The 26,485-nt window shown below is 41.6% G+C and overlaps 1 protein-coding gene across 15 annotated transcripts in view; it reads right to left on the bottom strand.

Annotated features, from left to right (window-relative positions):
• Positions 1–26,485, bottom strand: part of Atosa (atos homolog A) — a 78,008-nt gene that overhangs the window by 21,895 nt on the left and 29,628 nt on the right. For all 15 annotated transcript variants that reach the window (XR_015626475.1, XR_015626478.1, XR_015626476.1 and 12 more), the window contains 3 exon segments: positions 1,744–1,928; positions 844–1,046; positions 454–579 (listed from right to left, as the gene is read on the bottom strand). Coding sequence is in view for 8 of the 15 variants with exons in the window: in NM_001436468.1 (NP_001423397.1) it covers positions 454–579; positions 844–1,046; positions 1,744–1,928 (514 nt within the window). In the remaining 7 variants the exon portion in view is untranslated.

Genomic DNA, 26,485 nt, shown 5'->3' with positions numbered 1-26,485 from the left:
TGCTTAGGTTCAAACTCACTATTCCAACAGTCTTCCTGCTTCACCATCTGGAGTAGCTGGTGCTGTGAGCACACGGCATTATGTCCAGCAATGTTTATATGTTTGAGATAGAAAACTCCAGATCAAAGGAAGTCACAAATTCAGGTGACCTCAGTTTCTACTTTACTGTGGCATTAAGTCCAGCTCAGCTTCCTAAGGTGGTAAACTTGAATGGTCTTTAAACATTTTTGCCCACCAAATTTAACCCACCAAGCCATCTTAACAAGATCTAGTTCAACAAGATTATTTATAATATATTACCCATGTAATATATACTTTCTTGTTTTGAGGAAAACCTCATCAATATATACTGATTTTCATTTATAAATGAAGGAAATATACTCTTGACAAGCTAAACAACACTTAGTAAACTGTGGCTATATACTGATCCTTTTCCCCGCTGGACATACATACCTGTAAAGAATGTTTCGTGGAATAGCACCATGAGAAACACTCAGCCAAGCACTTAACTGAGAAAAAAACACGAATGATCTGACAGCCAGCAGAAGTGCCTTCTCTTCGATGAAGCGATCGCCATTCCTAAGGGAGGGAACATGACTGAGAGACTGAGAGACTCCTTTTGGAAGAGGAAAGTGGGAACAGTCACCTCTTGGGATGTGTACGCTATAGCTAAGAGCACCTACACGCACTCTAATGTCACTTGGTGTCATAATTACGTAGCGAACCAATGTGTTAAGTGTCTCAACCTTACCACATAAAAAAGGGGGATTCAGAGACATGAAGCAATGGCAGGGTCAGGTGTAGGGGATCGAGGAAAACTGGAGACCAAACTGAATGACTCACTGTCGGGGAACTGGCTCCAAGATCCACCTCTCCAGTAACAGTGCATCTTGTTTAATGGCAGGGTCATTCAGATCTGTCCCCTCTGTGCTAGGGCCCTCGTCACTGTAGCAGCAATCTGGCAGAAGCATCACTTCTACCATGATTGGAAGATTATTTTTCCACAACAGCGTGACCTCAGATCTGGTTCGTCTGGCTTGGCGACACTAGGAGAAAAGGAAGATAAACAAATGAATATTCTCAATAACTGCCTTAATTTTGTATTTAAATTTCAAAACCATAATTGTAGATATCTGCATAAGGAAAGCGCATATGTGGTAGCACTTGCTCAGGCTCGGCTGTCTCTTCTGTTCCCAGCACCCCTATTGTGGCTCACAACCATCTGTAACGGGATCCGATGCCCCCTTCTGCTGTGTCTGAAGACAGCTACAGTGTACTCACATACATAAAATGAATAAATCTTAAAACACCACCAACAACAAAAGAAATTAATAACTGGAAGAAAAAATATATATTAGAGAAAATATATAATTTTTAGAAATTATATCATGTGCTACTTATTAAAATGTTTTGATGATTTTCTTTTAAAATATTAATATAAATTTTTCCCACTGAAAAAATATAGGGGAAAAAGTTAATGTAGGTTATTTATCTAATGAATAAGAACATACAATGGAGGGCCAAGGGAAGACTCCACAGCTAAAGGAAAGCAGATGGCAGCAGTGAAGTCTCCTGTGAAGTGGGAGGGGCTTCCAACCTCTCTTCATCTTAGGGAAGGTACCCAGAGCATTTCCAAGCCATTGCTCAAATACAGAAATCACTGTGGCAGAACAGCAGGGATGAGAACATCTGAGCTAGTTTACACAAAAGACAAACCCAGCAGCAACGGAGCCCAGTCCTCACCTGGGCCAGCTTGTCGCTGCACTCATGTCTGGCTGCGCCTGGGAAACGAGACTGCGCTGGAGGGCAGTGGAAACTCTCTGCACGGCCTTTCACGGAACACTCAGGGGTTCGGCCTTCAGTTATCAGCAAGGCCAAAGAGACCAAGAACTCCTCTGCATCATATTCAAAATACTCATCCAAGGCATCTGGCATTAAAAAAAAGGAAAATTCTTCATTGTATTAAGAATTCACCACTTGAGTTATTCACATTTTTACAGTGTTGCTGTTTATCTATCTATCATTATAGGCCTGAACCCAGGGCTACATACTACTAGGTCAGCGTTTCATCCTCATCAACAAGTGATGTCAACAAGTGCTCTACAACTGAACTATATCCGTAGCTCATTAATTTTTAATGAATTAATTGTTTGGAGATAAGGTTTCATACAGCCCAGCCTGGCGTCAAGTTCACCAAGTGGTGTAAGTTGGTCTTGAACTTCTATCCTCTCTGGCTCTTAGGTTCCGAGACTGCAGTTGTGCAGCACCATTCCTATCCACTCCGTCACTGAGATAAACCTCTAAAGTACTCAATAGGAACTCATGACAGCTGGGGGCAATATTCACAGCACTCGGAAGGCTAAGACAAGGACTGTTGTGAGTTTAGGGCCAGCCTAGGCTATACAGTGAGTTCCAGGCTACTTTTGGTTATAGAAGACCCTGTCTCAAAATGCAAAAACTAATAAGTAACAAACCTTTTCCTGACTGAAGGTGTAGCTGAGGCCTAAAGTTCCCAGCACTGAAGAGGCTGAGGCAGGAAGATGACAGCTAACACTTAGGACGGTGGTTTTTACTGGCAGCAAGCATCTTTACTTCTAAGTCCTTGGTCTAGATAAGCTCAGTCCTCATGGCACTGTAGGATGAGGACGCCTGCCTGCATCTTACAGGCAGTCAAAGCAAGGGCAAGGAGCTAGGGCAGGGAGCTGACACATGCTCACCCCAGTCAATCTGCAACTTGGATACACGATTTGACCCTAGAAACCAGGCCCTAACTACCATAATAATGTGGTTGTTCACAATGGCCATAAAATTTCCTATTACATACTTTTGTTTCTTAAAAATGAAAATAATATATATCTGACACATGCTTTTATTCATTTGGTATTTTTGTGATACAGAATTATTCCTGGAAATGGGACTATAAATTATAATAATGAGCTGACTGGAAAAGAGAGGGTCTCAAATCTCCTTTGGGGATGGAATTAGATCATAAATCAAGGAGTATTTACAGATAAACCTGGAGACATATGATCATCGGTCATCACTCCTACCTTTACGTTTTCTGTTACATCCTATGACTTTATTTGTGCATGTGCATGTGTGTAGGTACCCATGGAGCAGGGGTGTATGCCAGCGTGCAAACAGAAGGTCAGAGGACAAATTTGTTCTTTTCACTATGTGAGGTCCCAGGATTGAACTCAGGCCATCAGGCTTGCTGGCAAGTACCTTTATTTACAGAGCCATTTTGTCGACCCCTTACTTTCTATCTTTTTTAAAAAATGTGTTTTAATTATCTAGTAGACAATTTTCCTTCTCAAATGTAGGCCTCTATTTTTATTTAGATAGACCTATAGCATAAACTATTTAATCGGTACCATACTGTTGGATGTTTAGGATGATCCAGCTGTTTTCTAAATAGAACAATCTTTATAAATATGCTTGAAAACTAATATGCTTGAACATCCAGCTTAATGAACTCGCTAAGGCTGGGATAAACTCACAAATGAACAATTTTGATTCATATTAACAGCCTGCCCCCTCTGAAGATAAAACAGTGTTATCTTAAATAAATGATCTTTTTAGCAATCTCCCAGGTTTTTCCCTGGCCTCTTTTCCACTTTACTCTGTGGTTTGAGTGGCCTGGAATCTTTCTACTATCTTGGCAGGCTATAGAAATAAGTCAAACAGCATGTGTAGAAGTCCAGCCAGCCTTGGGAAGGACACTCCTCCTCCGTTTGTCGACACAGAGCTGTGTGCTGCCCAACTGTGTGGGGTTTTTTCAGGGTGCAAAGGCAGCAATGTGTGTGCACGGCAGGTTCTGGTGCAGTCAGAGAGACTGCTCACTTTGTGATCTCCCCTAAGATTTCCCCTGAGCTCTTCTACCTCTCCTTTCTTTTGTTTGTTTGTTTGTTTGTTTGTTTGTTTGTTTGTTTGTTTGTTAGGTTTTTGCTGTTGATTTAAGAATTATTTTTTTTTTTTGGTTCTTTTTTTTCGGAGCTGGGGACCGAACCCAGGGCCTTGCGCTTCCTAGGTAAGCGCTCTACCACTGAGCTAAATCCCCAGCCCCAAGAATTATTTTTTTTTAAAAGACAAGTCCTCATTTAGTCTGGGCTGGCCTCAAACTCATTGTATATAGTCAAGGCTATACTTAACTTTCTGGTCTTCCCTCTTCTACCTCCCAAATGCTGGGTCTGCTGGCCATGAGCCAGCTCCGCTGCTTCTGAAGAGCAGAGATGCACAGACTCTTGGAGCTGAAAGAATCCTGAAAAAGTCTAATTCAACCTCCAAATAAGCCCTCAGACACTGTCCCTGAACTGTCAGCAGCCAGTCCTTGCATATCTAGTGCTGAGGTGGCCTGCTTCAACCCTGGATCTCCCCAAGTGTCTAGAGCTTTTGCTATGCCTAAGCTGCTTACTTTTCTAGTTGGAGTGGGCTCCAGTCCAGAACCTCAAGAGCATGGCTCTCCAGAGCAGCAGACCAGCCCTAGCTCGTGGTCAGACTACAAGCACAGTGGTAGAGGCTGAGGGACCCTGTTCATCTCCCACCTTAGTGGAGATCTGTTTTACTGAAGACCCGCTCGACTGACTCCTCAGGTACAAAGGTTTGGTTATCTCTTTTCTTCAGCTGTCGGCTTCCTGATGATCCACTTATAGACCCTCAAGCCTGACACTTGGCCAGAGCTGTCAAGAGCCAGCTGCTCTAGCTGGATGATGGCATGGGCTCTGATATGGATGCTGCCTGAGTGCCAGGTCAACTCAGCATTCGCAGCTCCCCTCATGATCTCTCCATCCCAGACAAAGTCCTATCTAGAGAGCTCGTGTCCTTCCATTCTCTCTCTGATGCGTCAGGTGTGCTTTCCCCTCTCCTTTTCATCTACCCACAGGTTTGTGAAGACACCCTGTCTCATCTGTAAAAGGCCTCTTTCCGACCTGCTCTCCACATTGCCCTTTTACTGGCTTCCTTCTCTTCCCAGAGCTTGCATAAGTCACTGACGCAGTGATGGCTGTTGCCAGACACTGGCATGCAACCCAGAGTCATGCCTTCCACATCCACATGGGTCCATGACACCATTTTCCATGGACAGACAACCCTCTCCAAAATTTGGAGCACTGACCAGGCAAAAAGAAAGGCTGAAGAAACCAATCAACACTGCAGGTGGACTGACCCAGTACTGTCTTGACAGCTCGGTAGCATGCAGAACCCTCTGCTTCCTCACAGTGAGCGTCTTAATCCCGCATCCTTGGAGCCCACCAAAATGTGAACAAAGAGAAACAACCACCCACACTTGTTCTCTAGCCTCTGTCTATATACCATGTACACACACACACACACACACACACACACACACACACACCCACACACACACACATAAACACACACAACCTCTCTCTCATGCACACTGCACGTACACACATAATACTAGTATTTTTGAAAAAAAATTATATAAACCTTAAAAATTTTATCAAGACATGATTATGAGAAACAGCCATAATAAACATCATGGATTGATTTACTCTTGCTTTATTTTTCTTTTAGGATTTGTTTTGCTTTTGGTTTGAGTCACAGTTTCTCTGTGCAGTCTAGGCTGTCCTGGAATTCACGCTGTAAACCACGCTGTCCTCAATTCATAGAGGTCCACCTACCTCTGCCCCTAAGTGCTGGAATTAAAGACACGTGGACCACTGGACAGCGTAGAGATTTAATTTTTAAAGTTACATCTGTGTGGGCATGTGAGGGTAAGTGCGGGTGCCTGCAGAAGCCAGAAATGGAGGCTGGCTCCACCGGAGCTGAGGTTACAAGCAGTTGTGACTGACCCAGCACGGGTTCTGGGAACTAAACTCTGGTCCTCTCTAAACTACAGAGTCACCTCCCTAGCCCCATACATAACTCCTCTATTCTGGCTTTCCCCTCATTAATCTCTATATCTTTGCATGTGTATGAGTGCTCACGTGTGTGAAGGTGCGTGTGGGGACGGAGGTGGAGCTGGGTTTCTTCCTCAGCTTCTCTCTACTTTTTCTGAGTAGGCTCTGCCATTGAGGGGATGTAACTCGCCCGAGGGATCTGCTGTCTCCACCTCTTGAACTGGCTCTGCAGGTGGCTGTCAGTACCCAGCATCCGGCAGGTCACCAGCTTTCCTGCCAGGGTGTTGGTGCTCTGAACTCTGGTCCACACATTTGTGACCAAGTATTTAACCTTCAGAGTCAGCTTCCTAACCACCTTCCCACTTAATTAAGCTAAGATTGTAACATCTTGCAGACTGAAGTTGCAAGGGTTATTTGTAAAAATATTTTTTTAGAATATTGCCATACACATAAGTGACACAGCATAACAATTAAATTTAAAATAAATACCACTGGAAACTACTTCTCTCCTTTGTGGGTGAGAAGAAGAAATTTTAAAGTCATTTGTCCAAGCTTACATTTATTATAATTATCAACTCTGACTTATTTTTTATGGTGTGAGTTCTAGAAAGTTCTCTGGAACAACTATCAACAAGACCTAGTCTTAAAGAATTTAGATGTTCTCTTGTTCCTTTTTTGTTTGTTTGTTTTTTGAAGGGTTTTGTGTGTGTGTGTGTGTGTGTGTGTGTGTGTGTGTGTGTGTGTGTGTGTGTGTAAGAAATAAGGTATTGTTTAAGAAACCTGCAGCTTGTCATGAGTTCTGCTGGCTGCATTGTTTTTATTCAATTTCATTTGGTTTTGCTGTGTGTGTGTGTGGGGGGGGGTGTGTGCCTGAGTGCACGCTGTGTGTGCCATACCACATATGTAAAGATCTGAGGGCATTTTCTGGAGTCAAGTCTCCCCTCCTACTGTGCTTTTGTGGGTTCTGGGGATCAAACTCAGGCTTTTCTCTGGTAAGTGCCTTTACATGCTGAGACATCTCACTGGTTCTCTTCTGTTGGCTTCAGATAAATGATACTTTAAAGACTAATTGTGTTGGGTTGGGGATTTGGCTCAGTGGTAGAGCGCTTGCCTAGGAAGCGCAAGGCCCTGGGTTCGGTCCCCAGCTCCAAAAAAAAAAAAAAAAAAAAAAAAAAAAAAAAAAAAAGACTAATTGTATGCATAAAGGGTTAAATAAGATGCCTAAATTATAATTAATGTTGAACCTGGATTGTTACAGTGTGATAGTTGGTAGAACCCCAAGGCACAGAAAAATGTTAGCTCCACTACTGGTCAAGCTGAGATGAACTTTCCCTAGTGCTGTGGGTCAGATCCAGGGTCCTAATCAGGCGACTGAGATGTTCAAATACGGAGTCTCAACCCCAGCCAGTGTAATCAAAACAACACCCCCCCCCAAAATGTAATAAAAATTCTTACCTCAGAAACTTCTGAGTAAGAAAAAGACTTTGTCCTTTGATTTTTGGCATACCTTGCTATGGTAGAAACTTAGGTTTGTTTTTAGTTAACAGTCAAATATTAAACAACAAAACCAGTATAGTCAATGGCCACTTACTTTAAAACACACTTATAACTTTACTAGTTCAGATAGTCAGAATGATTTTCTTAGTGGCCTTTCTGCACAAAGAACTAAAAGATGAATTAAACTATTGTTTTCATGAGTATTTGCTTTCTGATGTATTTGTCTGGCTAAAGAAATGTCATGTGGCATCTTCCTTAAGAAATGAGGTAGGAAAAGGGAGACATAACTACAGATTCAGAGGAAATTCAAAAAATCATCAGATCTTACTATAAAAACCTATATTCAACAAAACTTGAAAATCTTCAGGAAATGGACAATTTCCTAGACAGATACCAGGTACCGAAGTTAAATCAGGAACAGATAAACCAGTTAAACAACCCCATAACTCCTAAGGAAATAGAAGCAGTCATTAAAGGTCTCCCAACCAAAAAGAGCCCAGGTCCAAACGGGTTTAGTGCAGAATTCTATCAAACCTTCATAGAAGACCTCATACCAATATTATCCAAACTATTCCACAAAATTGAAACAGATGGAGCACTACCGAATTCCTTCTACGAAGCCACAATTACTCTTATACCTAAACCACACAAAGACACAACAAAGAAAGAGAACTTCAGACCAATTTCCCTTATGAATATCGACGCAAAAATACTCAATAAAATTCTGGCAAACCGAATTCAAGAGCACATCAAAACAATCATCCACCATGATCAAGTAGGCTTCATCCCAGGCATGCAGGGATGGTTTAATATATGGAAAACCATCAACGTGATCCATTATATAAACAAACTGAACGAACAGAACCACATGATCATTTCATTAGATGCTGAGAAAGCATTTGACAAAATTCAACACCCCTTCATGATAAAAGTCCTGGAAAGAATAGGAATTCAAGGCCCATACCTAAACATAGTAAAAGCCATATACAGCAAACCAGTTGCTAACATTAAACTAAATGGAGAGAAACTTGAAGCAATCCCACTAAAATCCGGGACTAGACAAGGCTGCCCACTCTCTCCCTACTTATTCAATATAGTTCTTGAAGTTCTAGCCAGAGCAATCAGACAACAAAAGGAGATCAAGGGGATACAGATCGGAAAAGAAGAGGTCAAAATATCACTATTTGCAGATGACATGATAGTATATTTAAGTGATCCCAAAAGTTCCACCAGAGAACTACTAAAGCTGATAAACAACTTCAGCAAAGTGGCTGGGTATAAAATTAACTCAAATAAATCAGTTGCCTTCCTCTATACAAAAGAGAAACAAGCCGAGAAAGAAATTAGGGAAACGACACCCTTCATAATAGACCCAAATAATATAAAGTACCTCGGTGTGACTTTAACCAAGCAAGTAAAAGATCTGTACAATAAGAACTTCAAGACACTGAGGAAAGAAATTGAAGAAGACCTCAGAAGATGGAAAGATCTCCCATGCTCATGGATTGGCAGGATTAACATAGTAAAAATGGCCATTTTACCAAAAGCAATCTACAGATTCAATGCAATCCCCATCAAAATACCAATCCAATTCTTCAAAGAGTTAGACAGAACAATTTGCAAATTCATCTGGAATAACAAAAAACCCAGGATAGCTAAAGCTATCCTCAACAATAAAAGGACGTCAGGGGGAATCACTATCCCTGAACTCAAGCAGTATTACAGAGCAATAGTGATAAAAACTGCATGGTATTGGTACAGAGACAGACAGATAGACCAATGGAATAGAATTGAAGACCCAGAAATGAACGCACACACCTATGGTCACTTGATTTTTGACAAAGGAGCCAAAACCATCCAATGGAAAAAAGATAGCATTTTCAGCAAATGGTGCTGGTTCAACTGGAGGGCAACATGTAGAAGAATGATCCATCCTTATCACCCTGTACAAAGCTTAAGTCCAAGTGGATCAAGGACCTCCACATCAAACCAGACACACTCAAACTAATAGAAGAAAAACTAGGGAAGCATCTGGAACACATGGGCACTGGAAAAAATTTCCTGAACAAAACACCAATGGCTTACGCTCTAAGATCAAGAATCGACAAATGGGATCTCATAAAACTGCAAAGCTTCTGTAAGGCAAAGGACACTGTGGTTAGGACAAAACGGCAACCAACAGATTGGGAAAAGATCTTTACCAATCCTACAACAGATAGAGGCCTTATATCCAAAATATACAAAGAACTCAAGAAGTTAGACCGCAGGGAAACAAATAACCCTATTAAAAAATGGGGTTCAGAGCTAAACAAAGAATTCACAGCTGAGGAATGCCGAATGGCTGAGAAACACCTAAAGAAATGTTCAACATCTTTAGTCATAAGGGAAATGCAAATCAAAACAACCCTGAGATTTCACCTCACACCAGTGAGAATGGCTAAGATCAAAAACTCAGGTGACAGCAGATGCTGGGGAGGATGTGGAGAAAGAGGAACACTCCTCCATTGTTGGTGGGATTGCAGACTGGTACAACCATTCTGGAAATCAGTCTGGAGGTTCCTCAGAAAATTGGACATTGAACTGCCTGAGGATCCAGCTATACCTCTCTTGGGCATATACCCAAAAGATTCCTCAACATACAAAAGAGACACGTGCTCCACTATGTTCATCGCAGCCTTATTTATAATAGCCAGAAACTGGAAAGAACCCAGATGCCCTTCAACAGAGGAATGGATTCAGAAAATGTGGTACATCTACACAATGGAATATTACTCAGCTATCAAAAACAACGAGTTTATGAAATTCGTAGGCAAATGGTTGGAACTGGAAAATATCATCCTGAGTGAGCTAACCCATTCACAGAAAGACATACATGGTATGCACTCATTGATAAGTGGCTATTAGCCCAAATGCTTGAATTACCCTAGATCCCTAGAACAAACGAAACTCAAGACGGATGATCAAAATGTGAATGCTTCACTCCTTCTTTAAATGAGGAAAAAGAATACCCTTGGCAGGGAAGGTAGAGGCAAAGATCAAAACAGAGACTGAAGGAACACCCATTCAGAGCCTGCCCCACATATGACCCATACATATACAGCCACCCAATTAGAGAAGATGGACGAAGCAAAGAAGTGCAGGCCTACAGGAACCGGATGTAGATCGCTCCTGAGAGACACAGCCAGAATACAGCAAATACAGAGGCGAATGCCAGCAGCAAACCACTGAACTGAGAATAGGCCCCCGTTGAAGGAATCAGAGAAAGAACTGGAAGAGCTTGAAGGGGCTCGAGACCCCAAAAGTACAACAATGTCAAGCAACCAGAGCTTCCAGGGACTAAGCCACTACCTAAAGACTATACATGGACTGACCCTGGACTCTGACCTCATAGGTAGCAATGAATATCCTAGTAAGAGCACCAGTGGAAGGGGAAGCCCTGGGTCCTGCTAAGACTGAACCCCCAGTGAACTAGACTATGGGGGGAGGGCGGCAATGGGGGGAGGGTTGGGAGGGGAACACCCATAAGGAAAGGGAGGGGGGAGGGGGATGTTTGCCCGGAAACCGGGAAAGGGAATAACACTTGAAATGTATATAAGAAATACTCAAGTTAATAAAAAAAAAAAAAAAAAAAAGAAAGAAATGAGGTAGGGAGGTTGTGGAGCAGGCTCGGGACTTAAGAGCAATGGCTGATCTTTCAGAGGACCCAAGTTCAAGTCCCAGCACTGACATAGTGACTCACAACTGTCTAATTACAGGAATCTGATGGACTCTGAGGACACAGAATGTGGGCTGCACATAGACAGGCATGCAGACAAAACACCCACACATAAAATAAAAATAGCAATGAAGCTAGAGTATATACTCAACAAAACTGAAAGCCAAAGAGAAGTAAAATTCATGAAAGAACTTTGTAAACTATGTTTCTTCCCTTTTTGCTGGGGGCTGGGTGGGTGGACAAGGTCTTACTCTGTACTCTAGGCTGGTTTGAACTTGCTATATAAGCCACTTTGTCATCCAACTCCAAGAAATCCTCCTGTCTCAGTCACAAAATTGTCCTTTAATTAATTTGTAATTGTAGTTAAAAGATTCACTGGAGAATGCAGTTTCACACAAAAGGGCAGTAAGACCCAGAGAGTTCAGTTTTAGGCAAGTTTAGACATGTTACTTAATTTCTTTGTTTCTAATGGAGGAATGATAAATGTTATGAAAGACCCTGCCTGTCCTTGGGGGAAAGTAGGACTTTCCCACAGGCCTTGCTTTCTCTTCAGGGGACATGTTGAAGGGTAACCTTCCCCTTCAGGGAACTCTATCTGTAGCCACTGGGCAGTTTCCATCCAAGGCAGCGGAAGAGGGATGTGGACTGGGGGTTGGGTGTCTGACAGGGAAATAGACAAGAACAGATTCCCATGTTGAAGCAGGAAGAAGCAGAGTTCAGCGGCCCACGAATGAGGGAAAAGTCATGAGAAGGGAGGTCAGGGTTTGTCTCAAAAATAAAGCAAAACAAATCATATACACGGTGGGCAAAGAATCGATTCACACAGTTGTCCTGCGACTTCCATATATGTTCTGTGGCATGGATACCCATGCATCTACATACACATTCACATGAAGTCACACACAAAAATGGAATAAATATTTTTTAATTATGAAGTCTGGGATCTTGTCATAATAGTACAAAACCAACTAAGATGGTTATCTTGACTTACTGGTAATTTTAATGGTTAACCAGCCAACTAGTTATAGCTGTTATAATGATTAGAAATTTGGTATGTCAAGCAGCAAATGAAAAAGAATCTGTTCTGTGGCAGGTTACATAACAAAATTAGGATAAAGAAAAGGTGAGCAAATAAATCATAAAGACTAAGGGACAGAGGGAAAATGAAAACCTCAATGGACTCACTAGGTCCGTGTCATCTGCCCCTTTCTCTTGCTCCTATTCTCCCAGTCCCAGACCAGCTCTTCATTCTCCATCCCCTCTACTCTAACCCTGCACATGTCAAGGAGACAAGACTCTTTTTCTTTCTAGCTGTTTCTTCCTCCTATGTCTTCTTCCGTAGCTATAATCTCTTCCAGAGTAACTGCAATAGTTCCATGGCTAGGCTCTCTGCATCTGGTGGTCTCCTTCCACTCCTGTCCACCCCAAAATTCTCTATACAGTATAAATGTGATTGTTGGATCAAACCTCCACAATGTTTCTTACTACTTACTTTTTAATGGCCAGATTTCTGTTCTTTAAAAAATACTCTAAAACCACTAACTGCAAGTATACATCACTGCTACTAAGGCCGATCACCGAAGCGTTTCTGTATCCTGCACACAGGACGTTCTAACTGATCAACCATAAATACTGCAGAGGAGTTTTGCTTCTCTATTTCCAGTCTTTATGCTTTGTTTTTCTTGCTGTATTGTGATAGCTAGTTACACAACGGCAGTACAGAAGTAGCAGGAGTGATAGGAACATCTTATTTATGACCTTGGCAACAGTGCTAATATTTCACAACTAAATGTGATAACTAGGTGAATAGTTTTCATAGTATCTGTTGGGTTGAGAAGGTCTGCTTATCAAGTTATCTCAATTTCATGAATGCTGTGTAAAACAGGATCCTCAAGGAAATGGCATCCATTGCCTCATATGACTCAGCTAAGTTTATATCTTCTGTCTTGCTTAAGACAGAGCCTCATGCAGCCCAGGCTGGTGTGGCCTTGAATTCCTCTGCCTCAGCATCCTGAGGGCCAGGATTACAGATGTGTGCTATGACCAGCTCTTGATATTTTCAGTTTTGCAGGGCTGTGGACTAAGCTCAGGGCTTTGCATGTGCTTGGCAAGTGCTCTACACCCCAGAGCTAGATATCCAGTGCTGGTAAATATGAACACACAGTACTTACAAGTGTCTAGAAACACAAGTTTGCTCGTGTGAGAGGAGGAAAGGTTGCACCTTAATACTTGCTACTAGACTTATATTGCAAGCAAAGAGCTATTAAGCAACTAGGGAAGGGCCTTCCTAAAACAAGTAACATTCTCCAAGACTACGTGAATAACCTTTCTTGTATATAACCTCCAATGCCAAATTTCTTGGACAAAATTCCATGGATTAGAAGAGTGGATACTAAATCTCTGTACTTGGGGAATATCTGAGGGAGTCTTTACTGAGCAGCACTCCATGCTGCTTCATGACCATTCGGCATTCTGCAATGCAGTGGTCTAAGAAACACTACCAGCATCCCTCTGTCAAAGGAAGCCTCCACAGACACCTATGCTCACACATGCAAACCCACACATGAACACATAAAGATACGATTAACCTAAAACAAACATACCAAGTCCACAGCATAGTTACATTATCCACCTCCAAGAAGAGGCCATTATAAATGTCATTAATGTATAATTACTGTCATTATTCCATCAAATCTATAATGTCATTATTAAGACATACAACTACTTTATGTTTCACCAGTTAAGAAAAAAAATCCTGCCAATTAAACTACTGCATTCCATTAAGACTCATTTAGGAAGGGGAAGACCTGTACCTGTCAAAACCAACCAAGTGTAGAGAGGGAAGTGATGGATTCCTATCTGATTCTGATTTACATGCAATATAATTGGTATAATTGACCAAAACCAAAGTAAGCAAATTCTACTAGCTGAATGTTTTTCAGCTCCCTTTGAAGATATACCCAAATTTTTAGAGAAACCATTGAGCCAACAAGCCTTTTATCTGAAGAAAAAAAGCAATAGCTGTAGATAGAGATGCTCATAAGAACGGAATTCATTATGAGCGAATGTTTGTGTAGATGGGTGGACATATTCATAGACAAATGTACAGACAGACAGACTGAGAAATAGGCAGAACTCAATATATAGCCCAGGCTTGCCTTAAACACACTATCTAACCCAGGGTGGACCTGGGCTCCCAATCCTTATACCTCAGCCTCTTGTCTGCTAGGATTACAGGTGGGCACCACCTCACTCAAGTCTTAGATTTACATATTTGTAAGGAAACTGTGTATATGAACCAAAATTTTAAAAAAAATGCAGTCATCAGAAAGTACATTTACTAAGAACAGGTTAAAATCAATCTACATCTCAGAGTCAGGTGCATATAGCATTGGTACAGTGGCCGCCCAGTATGGATGAGGACCAAGGTTCCATATAGGGATCCACCAAGAATAATGGCAAATGATGGTCTGGCAGTTAGGATCATGTTAGCAAAGAGTCTGGGTCTTGACTGTGCTTTGAGCCACAGAGGTTAAAGAAATAGGTTGTGTCTGTTTACAGTTTGTCTTCCTGAGAAGGATGGAGACAATGTACAGCTTATAGTCTTGTTCACTTCAAAGGAACGTAAAGCACGTTGTCTGAACACGCTCATGGTGAACATGCTTGATTCTGCTGAGACCTAATTTCAGAAGAAACTTTTAAAAGTTTTAAATCTCATGTTTTGAGTTTTAGCTATACATGGAACAAACTGGAAATCTCTAAAAAATACAAACAGGGTTTGGGCATGTAGCTCAGTGGCAGATTGTGATTCAGAGCAAGGCCCTGAATCCAGTCCTGAGAACCCAAACAAAACACAATGACACAATAGAACCAGGGTTCCATTTAAGAACTAAGCATTCATCTTTAAAAACAGATTCCTAAGGAATTTCAAAGGGCAGCCACTGTAGAATAATATTTAAAGATTCAGAATTCCTTAATTTTTCTTTCAAAACTTTATGTATATGTCTGTGTGTATGCCATGTGAGTGAACACCCCATGGAGGCCACAAGAGGGCATCGTACCTCCAGGAACTGAAGTCATAGATCATTCTGAACTACCCGACATGGCTGCTGGAAGCCAGACTTGGGTTCTCTGAAAAAGTAGCAAGTGCTCTTAACCACTGGGCTCTCTCCCCAGCCCCCAAGCACCCCTGTTTTTGTTTGTTTGCTTCAAGACAGAGTTTGTGTGGCCCTGGTTGTCCTGGAACTCACTCTGTAGACCAGGCTGGCCTCAAACTCAGAGATCTGCCTGCCTCTGTCAGAATCCCTGCTCTTAATGGAACCTTAAACCCAGAAAATGAGAAGAAAGGGACAATTAAGCAGAGAGTTTTGTACCAATGAAAGCCCCATCTCTGTTGGATACAACGGTGTTTCAGCTGTCGTCACAAACCTGCATAGATTCATTAATAACACACAGGTGAGGGATGAGAACTGCTCAAACTGCAGTGCTTGACATCCTGGAGAGCTGACAGGGCCTTTCTCTTGAATTAATAGAATTTATCTTTCAAAGAAAAATGAAAACCTAGCACAAAGCTATCCCGGGTCCTCACATGTCATAAACAACCACTGCTTCACACGTCAATGCCGGTCACACTCACTGTGATTGACAACGACAGATGGACTGCTCAAACCGTGTGACTTCCAAAGCCTGGTGCACAGGGAAACTTAAAACACAGCTTCTACATGTGTGTCATGTGCAAAATGTCATGGTGGCCTGGAAGACTAACAGTTGGCATTGGCCTAAGCAAATATTAAAACTTACAGCATCACAAACACTTTCAACACCCAAAGACTTCTCCCTGAAACTAGACCAACCTCTGTGTTCACAATTTGAACAGTAACTTTATAACTGTGACACGTCACAGTGACTTAGAGTGTACTGGTTCTGTAACTTTACTTGCACTAAAACTGCTAAATGGCCACCTTCTCTGGCCCTTCACCACCTACAAATCTACAAGCCTAGGTCCAGGCCCATGAACCCTCTTTGTGTGTGAGCCACCTTTCATGGGTAAGCGTCACTACCACCACCCCTCATCAAAGAAGCCTCTCTTTAGACCAAGTGGACACCATTACAGAAAACTAAAACTGGATGCAATGCAGAAATCAACAGATTGTGAGAAGCCCAACCCCAACAGATACAACCCCATCCCAGCTTCTGTGGCTATGGCTCACAGAACATCAAGAGCCAGCGTACCAAGAGGTCTTCTGTGAAGCAGTCTCTCCTACAAACAGCCAATGCCAGTATCAGTAGACATTTTAATGTGGAGGGGGATTTTATGGGGTTCTACCCTTAGACATTTAAAAGCTTTAGGGAAGTAAGAATGGCTGGAAAAGGAAGAATTTGCTTCTAAGGATGAGCCCCTAAATTGGTTGTACAATGCAAAATAATCAGCCTTGAAACCATATACACACAAAACCCCAAAATGGACTCAGCAGGCTGTATTTCTATATACTTGTGCACACATACTCCAAAATAATAATCAAAGATGAACAGACTATCAAATTAAGAAGGGAGGACATAAGAGGGATTCCAGGGGAATGTCTGGGAAGAGCAGGAGAAATGGGGAGCATAATATAATTCTATTTCAATTAAAACATATTAAAATGTTAAAAATCTTGGGCTTTCATAAGGAAGGGGAGGGGGGAGGGGGATGTTTGCCCGGAAACCGGGAAAGGGAATAACACTCGAAATGTATATAAGAAATACTCAAGTTAATAAAAAAAAAAAAAATCTTGGGCTTTATAACTGTATAAGGGCTACCTGAATAAAAATGTTTTACTAGGTCTTTTTTCTACATTGTAATTAAAAACAATGTATGCTAGCCATATCGATTTTCATCCTTAGGCAGTTGTGAGAGCCTGAAACACACCCTGAATAGCCTCAAATCTCAGCGTTTTCAAGGGATGAGAACGCAACTTCTTACAAAACATTTAAGACCTTCCATCCTTCCTCTGATGTCACCTTCAGGTCAGTCAAAGTTCTGTGGGGCTTTCCTAAATATAAGAGATTTCCTAAATATATGGTCAGAATGCTTGTATCCCTCTGAAATCCTTTATTGACATGTAGTTCCCAATGTGCTGGTAGTCAGCGCTGGGTATCCAAGGGAGGTTGTTTGTCCCTTTCCTTGAAGATGTAAAGGAAGGCATGTCTGATGCGAAGGTGAGCCCTTTACAGACAATACATCTTCTGGTGCCTAGATCTTTGGACTTTCCAGTCTCCAGAACTGTAAGCAATAATTTTCTCTTGATTATACATTACTTAGTTTAGTGCATTTTATTATAGTAGCAGAAATAAAACAATACAGTTTCTAAAACCAAGCCAAACTCCTCTTATTTATTAATTCTCCCTGGTATAACATTAAAGAAGTATAAGATGAAGTCTAGACAGGTTATGTAATCTTCCCAAAAATACACAGAAAATGTGTCCAGTCAGCACATCTTGTCCCATTTTAGTACTTGGCTCTCCCGTCAACATCACCCCTACAGATGTGCCTGCGGACCTCACTACCAATCTCCTGTCTCACAACTGAACCAGAGTTGCTCCAACTATAGTCTGCAAATCTTAAGGGTTTTGTATTGAGTTGATATTAAATATATTTGTTACAAATGACAGTAATTTTACACAACTGAAAATATTTCACTAGCATTTAGAAACAAGGAAACGTACTGTCTTACAACGTCACTTAAAAAAATCAAAATATTAACCATTTACACTGCTAAATGTGGTTCACACATGAACATGAGGAAGCTGCTGAGACAGATCCAGTGGAGGAAATTGAAAAGCAAAGTATAAACCATCATCCTTCATTTTTAAAATGCATGCAATATGTGTATGTTGCAGTTTGTTGCAGTTTCCTCTCCAACCCGAATCAGCCAGTACAAAGAAAACACAACTCAATTAATATGAAAACAATCTAGCGTCTAGATTGGGCAGATCCACCCTACACTGTCCTATTCCTAGCTCCCAAATCCCTCATCCCTTGCACCTTTTATTTGCCAGGTCTCCAGCTTCTCCAGCTGGCAGACTTGTATGCAATACTCATGGTGTTGTCAGATTTTCAAGAGCCTCTTAATATAATAACTGACTCTCAATATGCAGAAAGGGTTGTTTTACACATAGAGACTGCTGAACTTATTCAGGATTATTCTGAATTGACATCACTATTTATTCAGCTACAACAAAAGATCAGAAATAGGAGTTACCCACTATATATAACACACATAAGATCCCATACAGGTCTGCCAGGCCCTCTGGCGCAAGGTAATAATGAAATTGACCAGCTACTGATAGGAAGTGTACTAGAGGCTTCAGAATTCCATAAAAAACACCATGTTAAGAGCAAAGGCTTAAAGAAAGAATTCTCTATCACTTGGCAACAAGCCAAGGAGATTGTGAGGCAATGTCCTACTTGCTCATTATATAATCAAACTCCATTGCCTACAGGAACTAACCCTAAGGGCACCCAAAGAAATGAAATTTGGCAAATGGATGTTCTCCACTTTACAGAGTTTGGTAAGCTGAAATACATACACCATACTATAGATACATATTCAGGATTTCAATGGGCAACTGCCTTAGTGTCAGAAAAGGCCGATTCTGTAATTACACATTTGTTAGAAGTTATGGCTATAATGGGAATACCCATACAAATTAAAACGGACAATGGTCCAGCATATATCTCTAGCAAGATTAAGCGCTTCTTTGAATATTATAATATAAAACATGTTACAGGTATACCACACAATCCTACAGGACAAGCGATTGTGGAGAGATCTAATCGAAGTCTAAAGGAGATGCTTAACAGGCAAAAAGGGGCAACAAAAACTCCCAGAGATAGGCTACATAGTGCTTTATTAACCTTAAATTTTTTAAATGCTGATGAACAAAACAGCACAGCTGCTGAAAGACATTGGATTGTGGAAAAGACTACTGAGCTAAACCAGCCTGCTTATATTAAGGATATTCTGACGTCAGAATGGAAAATGGGAAATGTGTTACGCTGGGGAAGGGGTTATGCCTATGTTTCTACAGGAGAAGAAAAGCTGTGGGTTCCTTCCAAGCTGATAAAGATCAGACATGACAAGGGGAGACCTCCTGAAGTCCTTGGCAACACAGAAGAAAAGGGAGACTAAGACAATCAACAAAGAGGTGATGTATATATGAGGATGTTTAGGTCTCCGTGTATGAACTGGCTGAGACTAAAATGTCTATAAACAGCCAGTAACATTTTGAGTATGAATTTCTCATAACTTGTTATTACATGCATCCTGTAAAATTGCAATTATTACAAAATTATGTTACAGTTTGATTATATGATCAAACTAACCTGAAGAAAGGCAGTCACCTTTCTTTGTTGATCTTTATTAACTAAGCTGTGCACCCTGCTTACTCCATGTGGATGCGCTTACAGAACTATATGATGCTTGTAAAGTTTTGTGTGCTGCAGGATGAAAGAAGAGAAAGACAGCCCTGAAATGATCCACACTCTGGGATGCTGAGATTCCGGGACCTTCCAGTCCAACTTCGTGTTTGATTCTCCCTCAATGACACTGAAGCTGCTTCATTTAAAGGCCTGCTTTCAGACCTTTCCAGAATGGCCAGCTTACTTATCCAGCCCTTCAGACTGTCTTAGTCAAGAGGTCAGCTAAGCGATGAACTTTCTCAGCACAGAGTGACTGGCAGGCAAATCCCGGCTAGCTCTACTTCGACAAAGCCAACTCTTCCTAATTCCCCTTGGGCCCCAGAAGGGAATTCTTCGCCCCAATTCAGCTGGAAGCAGACGAGGAAGATCACCGTCCCAGTTCCTTATGTTGGGTGGATGGTTCTGGTTATTCTAAGAACTGTGGATATGTTTTCTTTTAAGGAATACTATACAAATGTAGCTTTGGGCAGGGGGAACTAGAGAATGTAAACTCAGGGATTGCTACCTTTCCTTTCCTCTTTTCTATCCTTCTTAGTTTAAAAAAAAGGGGGGGTGTGATATAGTAATACATAGAAGTTAGGGAAATAGACAAACAAGGATAGATTAGCTTACTCTTAAACAAAATTTTACAGCTATATCTTACATTGATAGAAATGTTTGTAATTGATACAAAGTTGAAGCTGCAATCTTTTCATTGGTATAGAATGCATTTTACACAAATGCGAGGTTTTCATTGGTATACTTTCTTATTGATTTATAATTGAGATTAATATTGCTACTTTAACATAAGCATTGTGCCTCCACTATGCATCTAAGAATACAAGTCTTAGACCCAGTCCTATAACTGCTATTATACATTATTTTTAGTTGATTAACCAGTACCAGTTAAAGACCAGATAGCAAAGTCATGATTCTGAGTCAGTTTAGATGGGTTTTGGAAATACTTCGATTAGAGAGGGCCAACAGTAGTCTATGCTTAACAGTTCAGAAATGCCTATGTAGATAGGAAATCTTCAAGGGCGTCAGAAGTCCACAGAATAACCCGTTTATGGACATTTCTTCATCTAGATCATTTGACTAGAGACCTGTCTGCCCCTGATAGGACCCCTTAGACTCGAAGAAGAAATTGAGCATCAATGGAGTTGCTCAAATCGTGGTGACAAAGCCACTGAGCAAATTGCTTCAATTCATCTACAGACAAAACACTGTCCAGAAAAGGACAAATTATGCAGAATAGTCGACTGATAATCTCTGCCAAGGCAGGGTGATCAGCCCTTCAAAATCTGCATTACAAAGGTCTGTCAGATGATCCTGGGCCAGAAGGCTGAAGACTGATGCTCCGACATATTAAGGAATAGGGGGACTGTCCAGGTGATCAGCAGTCTCTATAAATTGGCTAAGCTTGGAAGCCATGTTTTGTGCTTCCCATATTTTCAGGTAATATTAATCATTCTTGGATTTCTGATGTGGTTGGAGACTGGTAGTCTCATAGACAACCCAAGCGGTTTAGTATTGAGAAAGATGATAAATCTGTTAGGGTGGTTTTCAGGTGGCATAGGATCTAGAACCAGGATATAGTCAGGTATAGTTTTTAGTATAGATGACATGGTTAATGAACAAAATTGATGGACTGGGTGATGAGTGTATTGTTGGTTTTATAAATTGCAGAATGGTAATAATACTTAGTTCACATATGTATAGGGAAAAGGTTTTTTTAACTGGACAAAAAGGGGGAAATGTTGTGGTTTGCCTTGGAGTTCTCTCTGAATTTGTAAAATAAAGGCAAGAGCTCGAGATTTGGGCAGAGGGAGGAGTCAGGAGAGGGGAGGAGTTAGGAGGGGGAGGACTCAGGAGGGGGAGGAGTCAGGGGAGAAAAAAGGAAAGAAGCGAGGGGAGAGTTGTTGTGGGAGAAGAAGCTGGAGACCTGGCAAATAAAATGTGCAAGGGATGAGGGATTTGGGAGCTAGGAATAGGACAGTGTAGGGTTGATCTGCCCAATCTAGACGCTAGATTGTTTTCATATTAATTGAGTTGCGTTTCTTTGTACTGGCTGATTCGGGTTGGAGAGGAAACTGCAACAAACTGCAACATGTTTACAGTTACTTTACTTCACTCTTTACAAAAACAAAATAACATCCTAAACTTGGGGGCAATGAGACAGGTAATGGAGAGGCCATTTACTTCATATAAAATTCTAATTATGATTGCTTAATTTGGCAAATAAAAATAAAAGTTTCCCAATTACATTTAAACTTCAATACAAGATCAACTGTACTAGAAAGTTATTCATGTAGATTTAAATGAGGCACCATATTAAAATAACAAGAACAAAAACCAAACCAAAACAACAACAATGAACCAAAACAAAAAACCCCACCACTGCACTGCAGGCCCTACACCTCACCTGGGAAACAGGGCGGAGCTGGCCCTGATGGTGAAGGCAGGGTGTGAGAGGTAGATGGAGAGCGTCCCAGCCCCTCTTAGGCTACAGCACTCAGGACAGCAGGCCCTGCACTTCACTGAGCAGCAGCGTAATAGAGCTGGCTCTGGAGGCACAGGGACAAGTGAGTTGCCTCTGCCTCAAGCCAGCTGTAGCACTGCGTGAGCTGGCTGGGGCAATTTAGGAGAGCTCCCCTAGTGGTACAGGTGTGGGAGAGGTGGCAGATTTGACCAACCCAGGCCTAGATCTAGGACTTTGAGTTGGCCCACCCCAAAAATCTACCTCATTTATGAATTGCTGAAGTGTGTAAAAAGGTGGGTCTGATCCAAACTTTCAAGATCTCCATGACACAGGGCAACAAAAGGATAACTGAAAGGAATCCTGGTAAGGATTCAGCATTGACAGAGTAGCAGAAGCCAGAGGCCTTGAACCAGACCAATGACTCATTGCAAGGAACATTCGCAAGAAAAGATATGTGGTCAAAAGGGTATACTGTGGGACACACTGTGACACACCACGGCTTCCACAGTGAGATGCTTCCTGTGCTTTGTTTTGTTAATCTTTTGTTGTTTATTTTCTTTTGGGGGTAGTTGCCAGGGCATAGGGCCATCCGAAGGGATAGGGTGGTGTGTGGGGTTGAGGTGATGATGTGAAACTTACAAAGAAACCATAAAAACCCACTTCTGGTCAAGCCTACATCACCTATTTCTAATATTTGAACTTAGACATTTACATTTTACATCTAGGGCTGCTGTGCCATATATATTGACATAGTGCTCCAACTGTAACCCAAGAACCTGGGTGATGACGCGTTTATTTCCTACAATATGCAGCCAAATGAGCAAGGCTGGCAGTGTGGCCCAGCCATACAGCATGTGCCCAGCAAGCACAGGGCCCTGGTCCTTTTGCTAACACCTATGCAAATCTGCTTCAAAAACAAGTCAGTACTAGTGTATTCCTACATCAGAAAACCATGCTACAGTTAGAGGTGGTCTCCACGGACGCAGTCGCTGCTCTGCGCAGAAAGGCAAGGCTGGTGGCGTATATTCAGTATGGCCCTATTTTTGGAGTCCTAAGGCATACAAATTAACATGAGTTTACGTTGGTAGAAAGACTGGTGGTACACATGTCAAACTGTTGATGCCATTCAGCCTGTTGATGCTATTTAGTCCGAGAAACAGAAAAGGGAAGTGAGAAGAAATCAGTTTCTATCTGATGACATGCTGTCTTGTTTTAATTTTGTTTCAAACATTATGTAGCATTTTTGTAATGTCTGAAACCAAAGCTTAACAAGCTGGGACGTGGTTGAAATCAAACAAACACATGTTCAGACCTATCTGGCTCTAAGGCTTCTAAAGTCACAGACAAATAATATTTACCAAAGTAACGACAAAATCAACAACAATATAGATGTTAATTTTTGCTAAAGAGATTTTTAAAAAGAATCTTATTTAGCAAAACACATGATGTTTACCCAGTTAAAAAGAAATATAATTTTATATTTCTTATGCTTTTAAAATAATGTGTAAAGGTATGTTAAGCATGGCAGCTCATATCTGCAATCCTTGCACTTAGGATACAGACAGAAAGACCAAGAATTCAAGGCTACCCTCAGCTTTATAGTGAGTTTGCGCAAGCCGAGGCTAAGCTAGAGTGTCATCAAAATGAAGGGGGAAAGTAGCATTAAGGGTGGAGTAAAGGGGGCTGGAGAGATGGCTCAGTGGTTAAGAGCACCGACTGCTCTTCCTGAGGTCCTGAGTTCAAATCCCAGCAACCACATGATGGCTCACAACCATCTGTAATGAGATCTGATGCCTTATTCTGGTGTGTCTGAAGGCAGCTACAGTGTACTTATACAATAAAATAAAATCTTAAAAAATAAATTAAAAAAAAAGGGTGGAGTAAAAAGTTAAATAAGCATGCAAAGTTTCTAGATTGAGAAACTACTGTAAAGATGCTGTTATTTCTCTTCCTAAGCAAAAGCACAGGTTTACAAAAAGAGGGTTAAAAGTTAAGTGTTTTAACTTTCACTTTCATCATAATTATAAATGAGAAGGCATTTTAGAACAGATGCTGAGAGGGTCTGTCTATGCTGTGGACCTTAGGCCAGCCCTCAGTAAAAACACAGAAAGGCTTAAGGCTGAAAGTAACCAGGAACCTCAGCGCAACGCTACTGCAGGGTCTCCATCATAAAATCAAAATACCTGTATTCCACAAGATAGAGAATTACCAATTCTAAAACAATGGTGCCCTGGGTCAGAAGTGTGAACGGATGGGTTTTCTGGGGCTAGAGAGATGGCTCTGTGGTTAAAAGCACTGGCTGCTCTTTCAGAGGACCCAGGTTCAGCCACAGTACCTACGTGGTGACTTACAACTATTTCAAGTTTCTGGGACACAAGGTCCTCCTCTGGCTTATGTAGGCCCCAGGCACATGTGTGGTGCACAGATATGCATGTGGGCAATCATTCCTATGCATAACATAAAATAAAAAACGAACAAGTTTTCTAAAAGAAAATGAGACAATCCAGCAACATTTGCCAAGAGGCAGCACAGCCTTCCTCAAGCAATGCAATGACTTGAGGCAGGCCACATGCATCTACTAACCATCCACTTACTCAAGGGGTTCATTCATTCCTGTTTACACACTGTTCCATAGAGCAATCGTTTACAATGGAACATTTTAGCTTAATTGTCAGTTTCTCTTCTAAGGCATCACTTTGTATTCAGGTTGGTAGGAACAGAAGCCACACTTTCTCCAGTTTTTCTCTTCAAACACCATCCCAGCTGCCCTATCAGCCCTTTAGAGTGGTGAAGGCCGGAAGTGGGGTCCTCAGCTAAATACATCAATTGAGCTCCAGGATTAAAGACCAAAGCAGCACTCTTAATTAAGGTTTAGTAGATAACTATCACTGTTATAATCAACCTCTGGCAGTCACGCATAAACTATTTCCTAGAACCAGATTAGACTGGCTTGAGACTAGCCAAATCACATATAAATGGAATTATAATCAAATGTCCACAGCTATTATGATTAAACAGTTATTATTTCCTGTTCATTAGTTCAAAATATATCTTGAAGTGTGCCAGTCTGCTTAATGTCCACATTCTACTTTCACACTCAGCTCTTTCCCCTTAAATTAACATTTATGATACGGGGTCTCATGCCACCCAGGCTGACCTGTACCCCTGATCCTTCTGCCTCCATCTACGGAGTGCTGGGGATTCCTGGGTTGTGATGCCTCACCAGGCCTTCTCCCTAAATGACACATCTTTAGATCAGTATTTGTAGTTGTATCATATCATGAAATTCACAGACCTCTCAAAAAATACAAAACAACCGAAAACCAGAATCCCAGTGAAAATGCTCAGAAGCTTGAAGGCACCATGGGAAATGCTGCTCCAGAGACACCTGCCAGGCTCCACCATCATGAAGCCCGGGGTCCTCAGGGAAGGTCAAACCCTCTGACGCTCAGCCTACTCCTTTGACAACAAAGGTGTGTGAAACTGGACAGGTTTCTTTCTTCCAGCTCCAGTCCTTTGCAATCATAGACACCACCATTCCATCTGTTGTTTTTAATACCATTTTGGCCACAGGCACAGGCTGACCCTACATCTACCACAACAAACTAAAAATAATCACAGGGTGCTAGCTGGAGTGGAGGTCTGGGCCCAACCGCAGCTGCCTGTTTGCACTTTGTGACTTGAAACTTAAGACTGAGCTGCACTTCATTTCCATCTTTGTCCCCAGTTTGCCAACTATGTGGTAAACTGATTGCTCTATTTCCAGTAATTTCTTATATCTTCCCTACGACCATTTATAGGAGAGTTGGAGCACTGGATGCCTGAAGTGCAGCAATGAGACATGGGGTGAAAAACCTAAACCCCAGCCTGTTCTTCTCTTTATTCAGTGCTTTGTTTTGAGACAGGATCTGTGTATCCCTGGCTGTTCTGGAACTTTCTATGTAGACCAGGTTGGCTTCGATGACTGAAATACACCTGCTTCTGCCTCTGGAGTGCTGGGATCAAAGGCGTGTACCACCACACACGGACCCCATCTTCTCTCACTGCATCTGTCTAGGTCACTTCAGCTGCTGAGGTGCTCTTGTTTCCAGCGCTCCCTTGCACAGGGCTCATGAGCTGCACCATGGCGGCCTGGGTAGTAGGAGCTGATTCATCCTCCTGTGCATCAGAACAGCACCCCATCCTTTAGCACCCCAATCCTGCTTTTGTGATGCTTCATGAACTTACTGGTGGTTCCCTGTAACTATAGCTAGTGATCAAAACCACTTCAATTGACATCTAGAAACCACAGAGGCTTCGATCTCACCATTTATGAGTGCCTCTTAAGACACCTGCTGGGGAGTCCTAAGGTTAAACTCCTCACAGCACATACGGGGATCAAGCTGTGCTTAAAAGCTGCTCTTGCAAGAAGACATTCCCTTTTTATTTCCTAACACAATTTCTCTTTGGAAGGGAAAAAACTCATCACACTATGAATATCAAAAAATATG

Source organism: Rattus norvegicus, chromosome 8 (assembly GCF_021556685.1).
Source record: "Rattus norvegicus strain SHRSP/BbbUtx chromosome 8, alternate assembly SHRSP_T2T, whole genome shotgun sequence".
Lineage (NCBI taxonomy): Eukaryota > Metazoa > Chordata > Mammalia > Rodentia > Muridae > Rattus > Rattus norvegicus.
The sequence above is the reverse complement of the archived record's forward strand: the minus strand, read 5'-3'. Positions and strand labels throughout refer to the sequence as shown.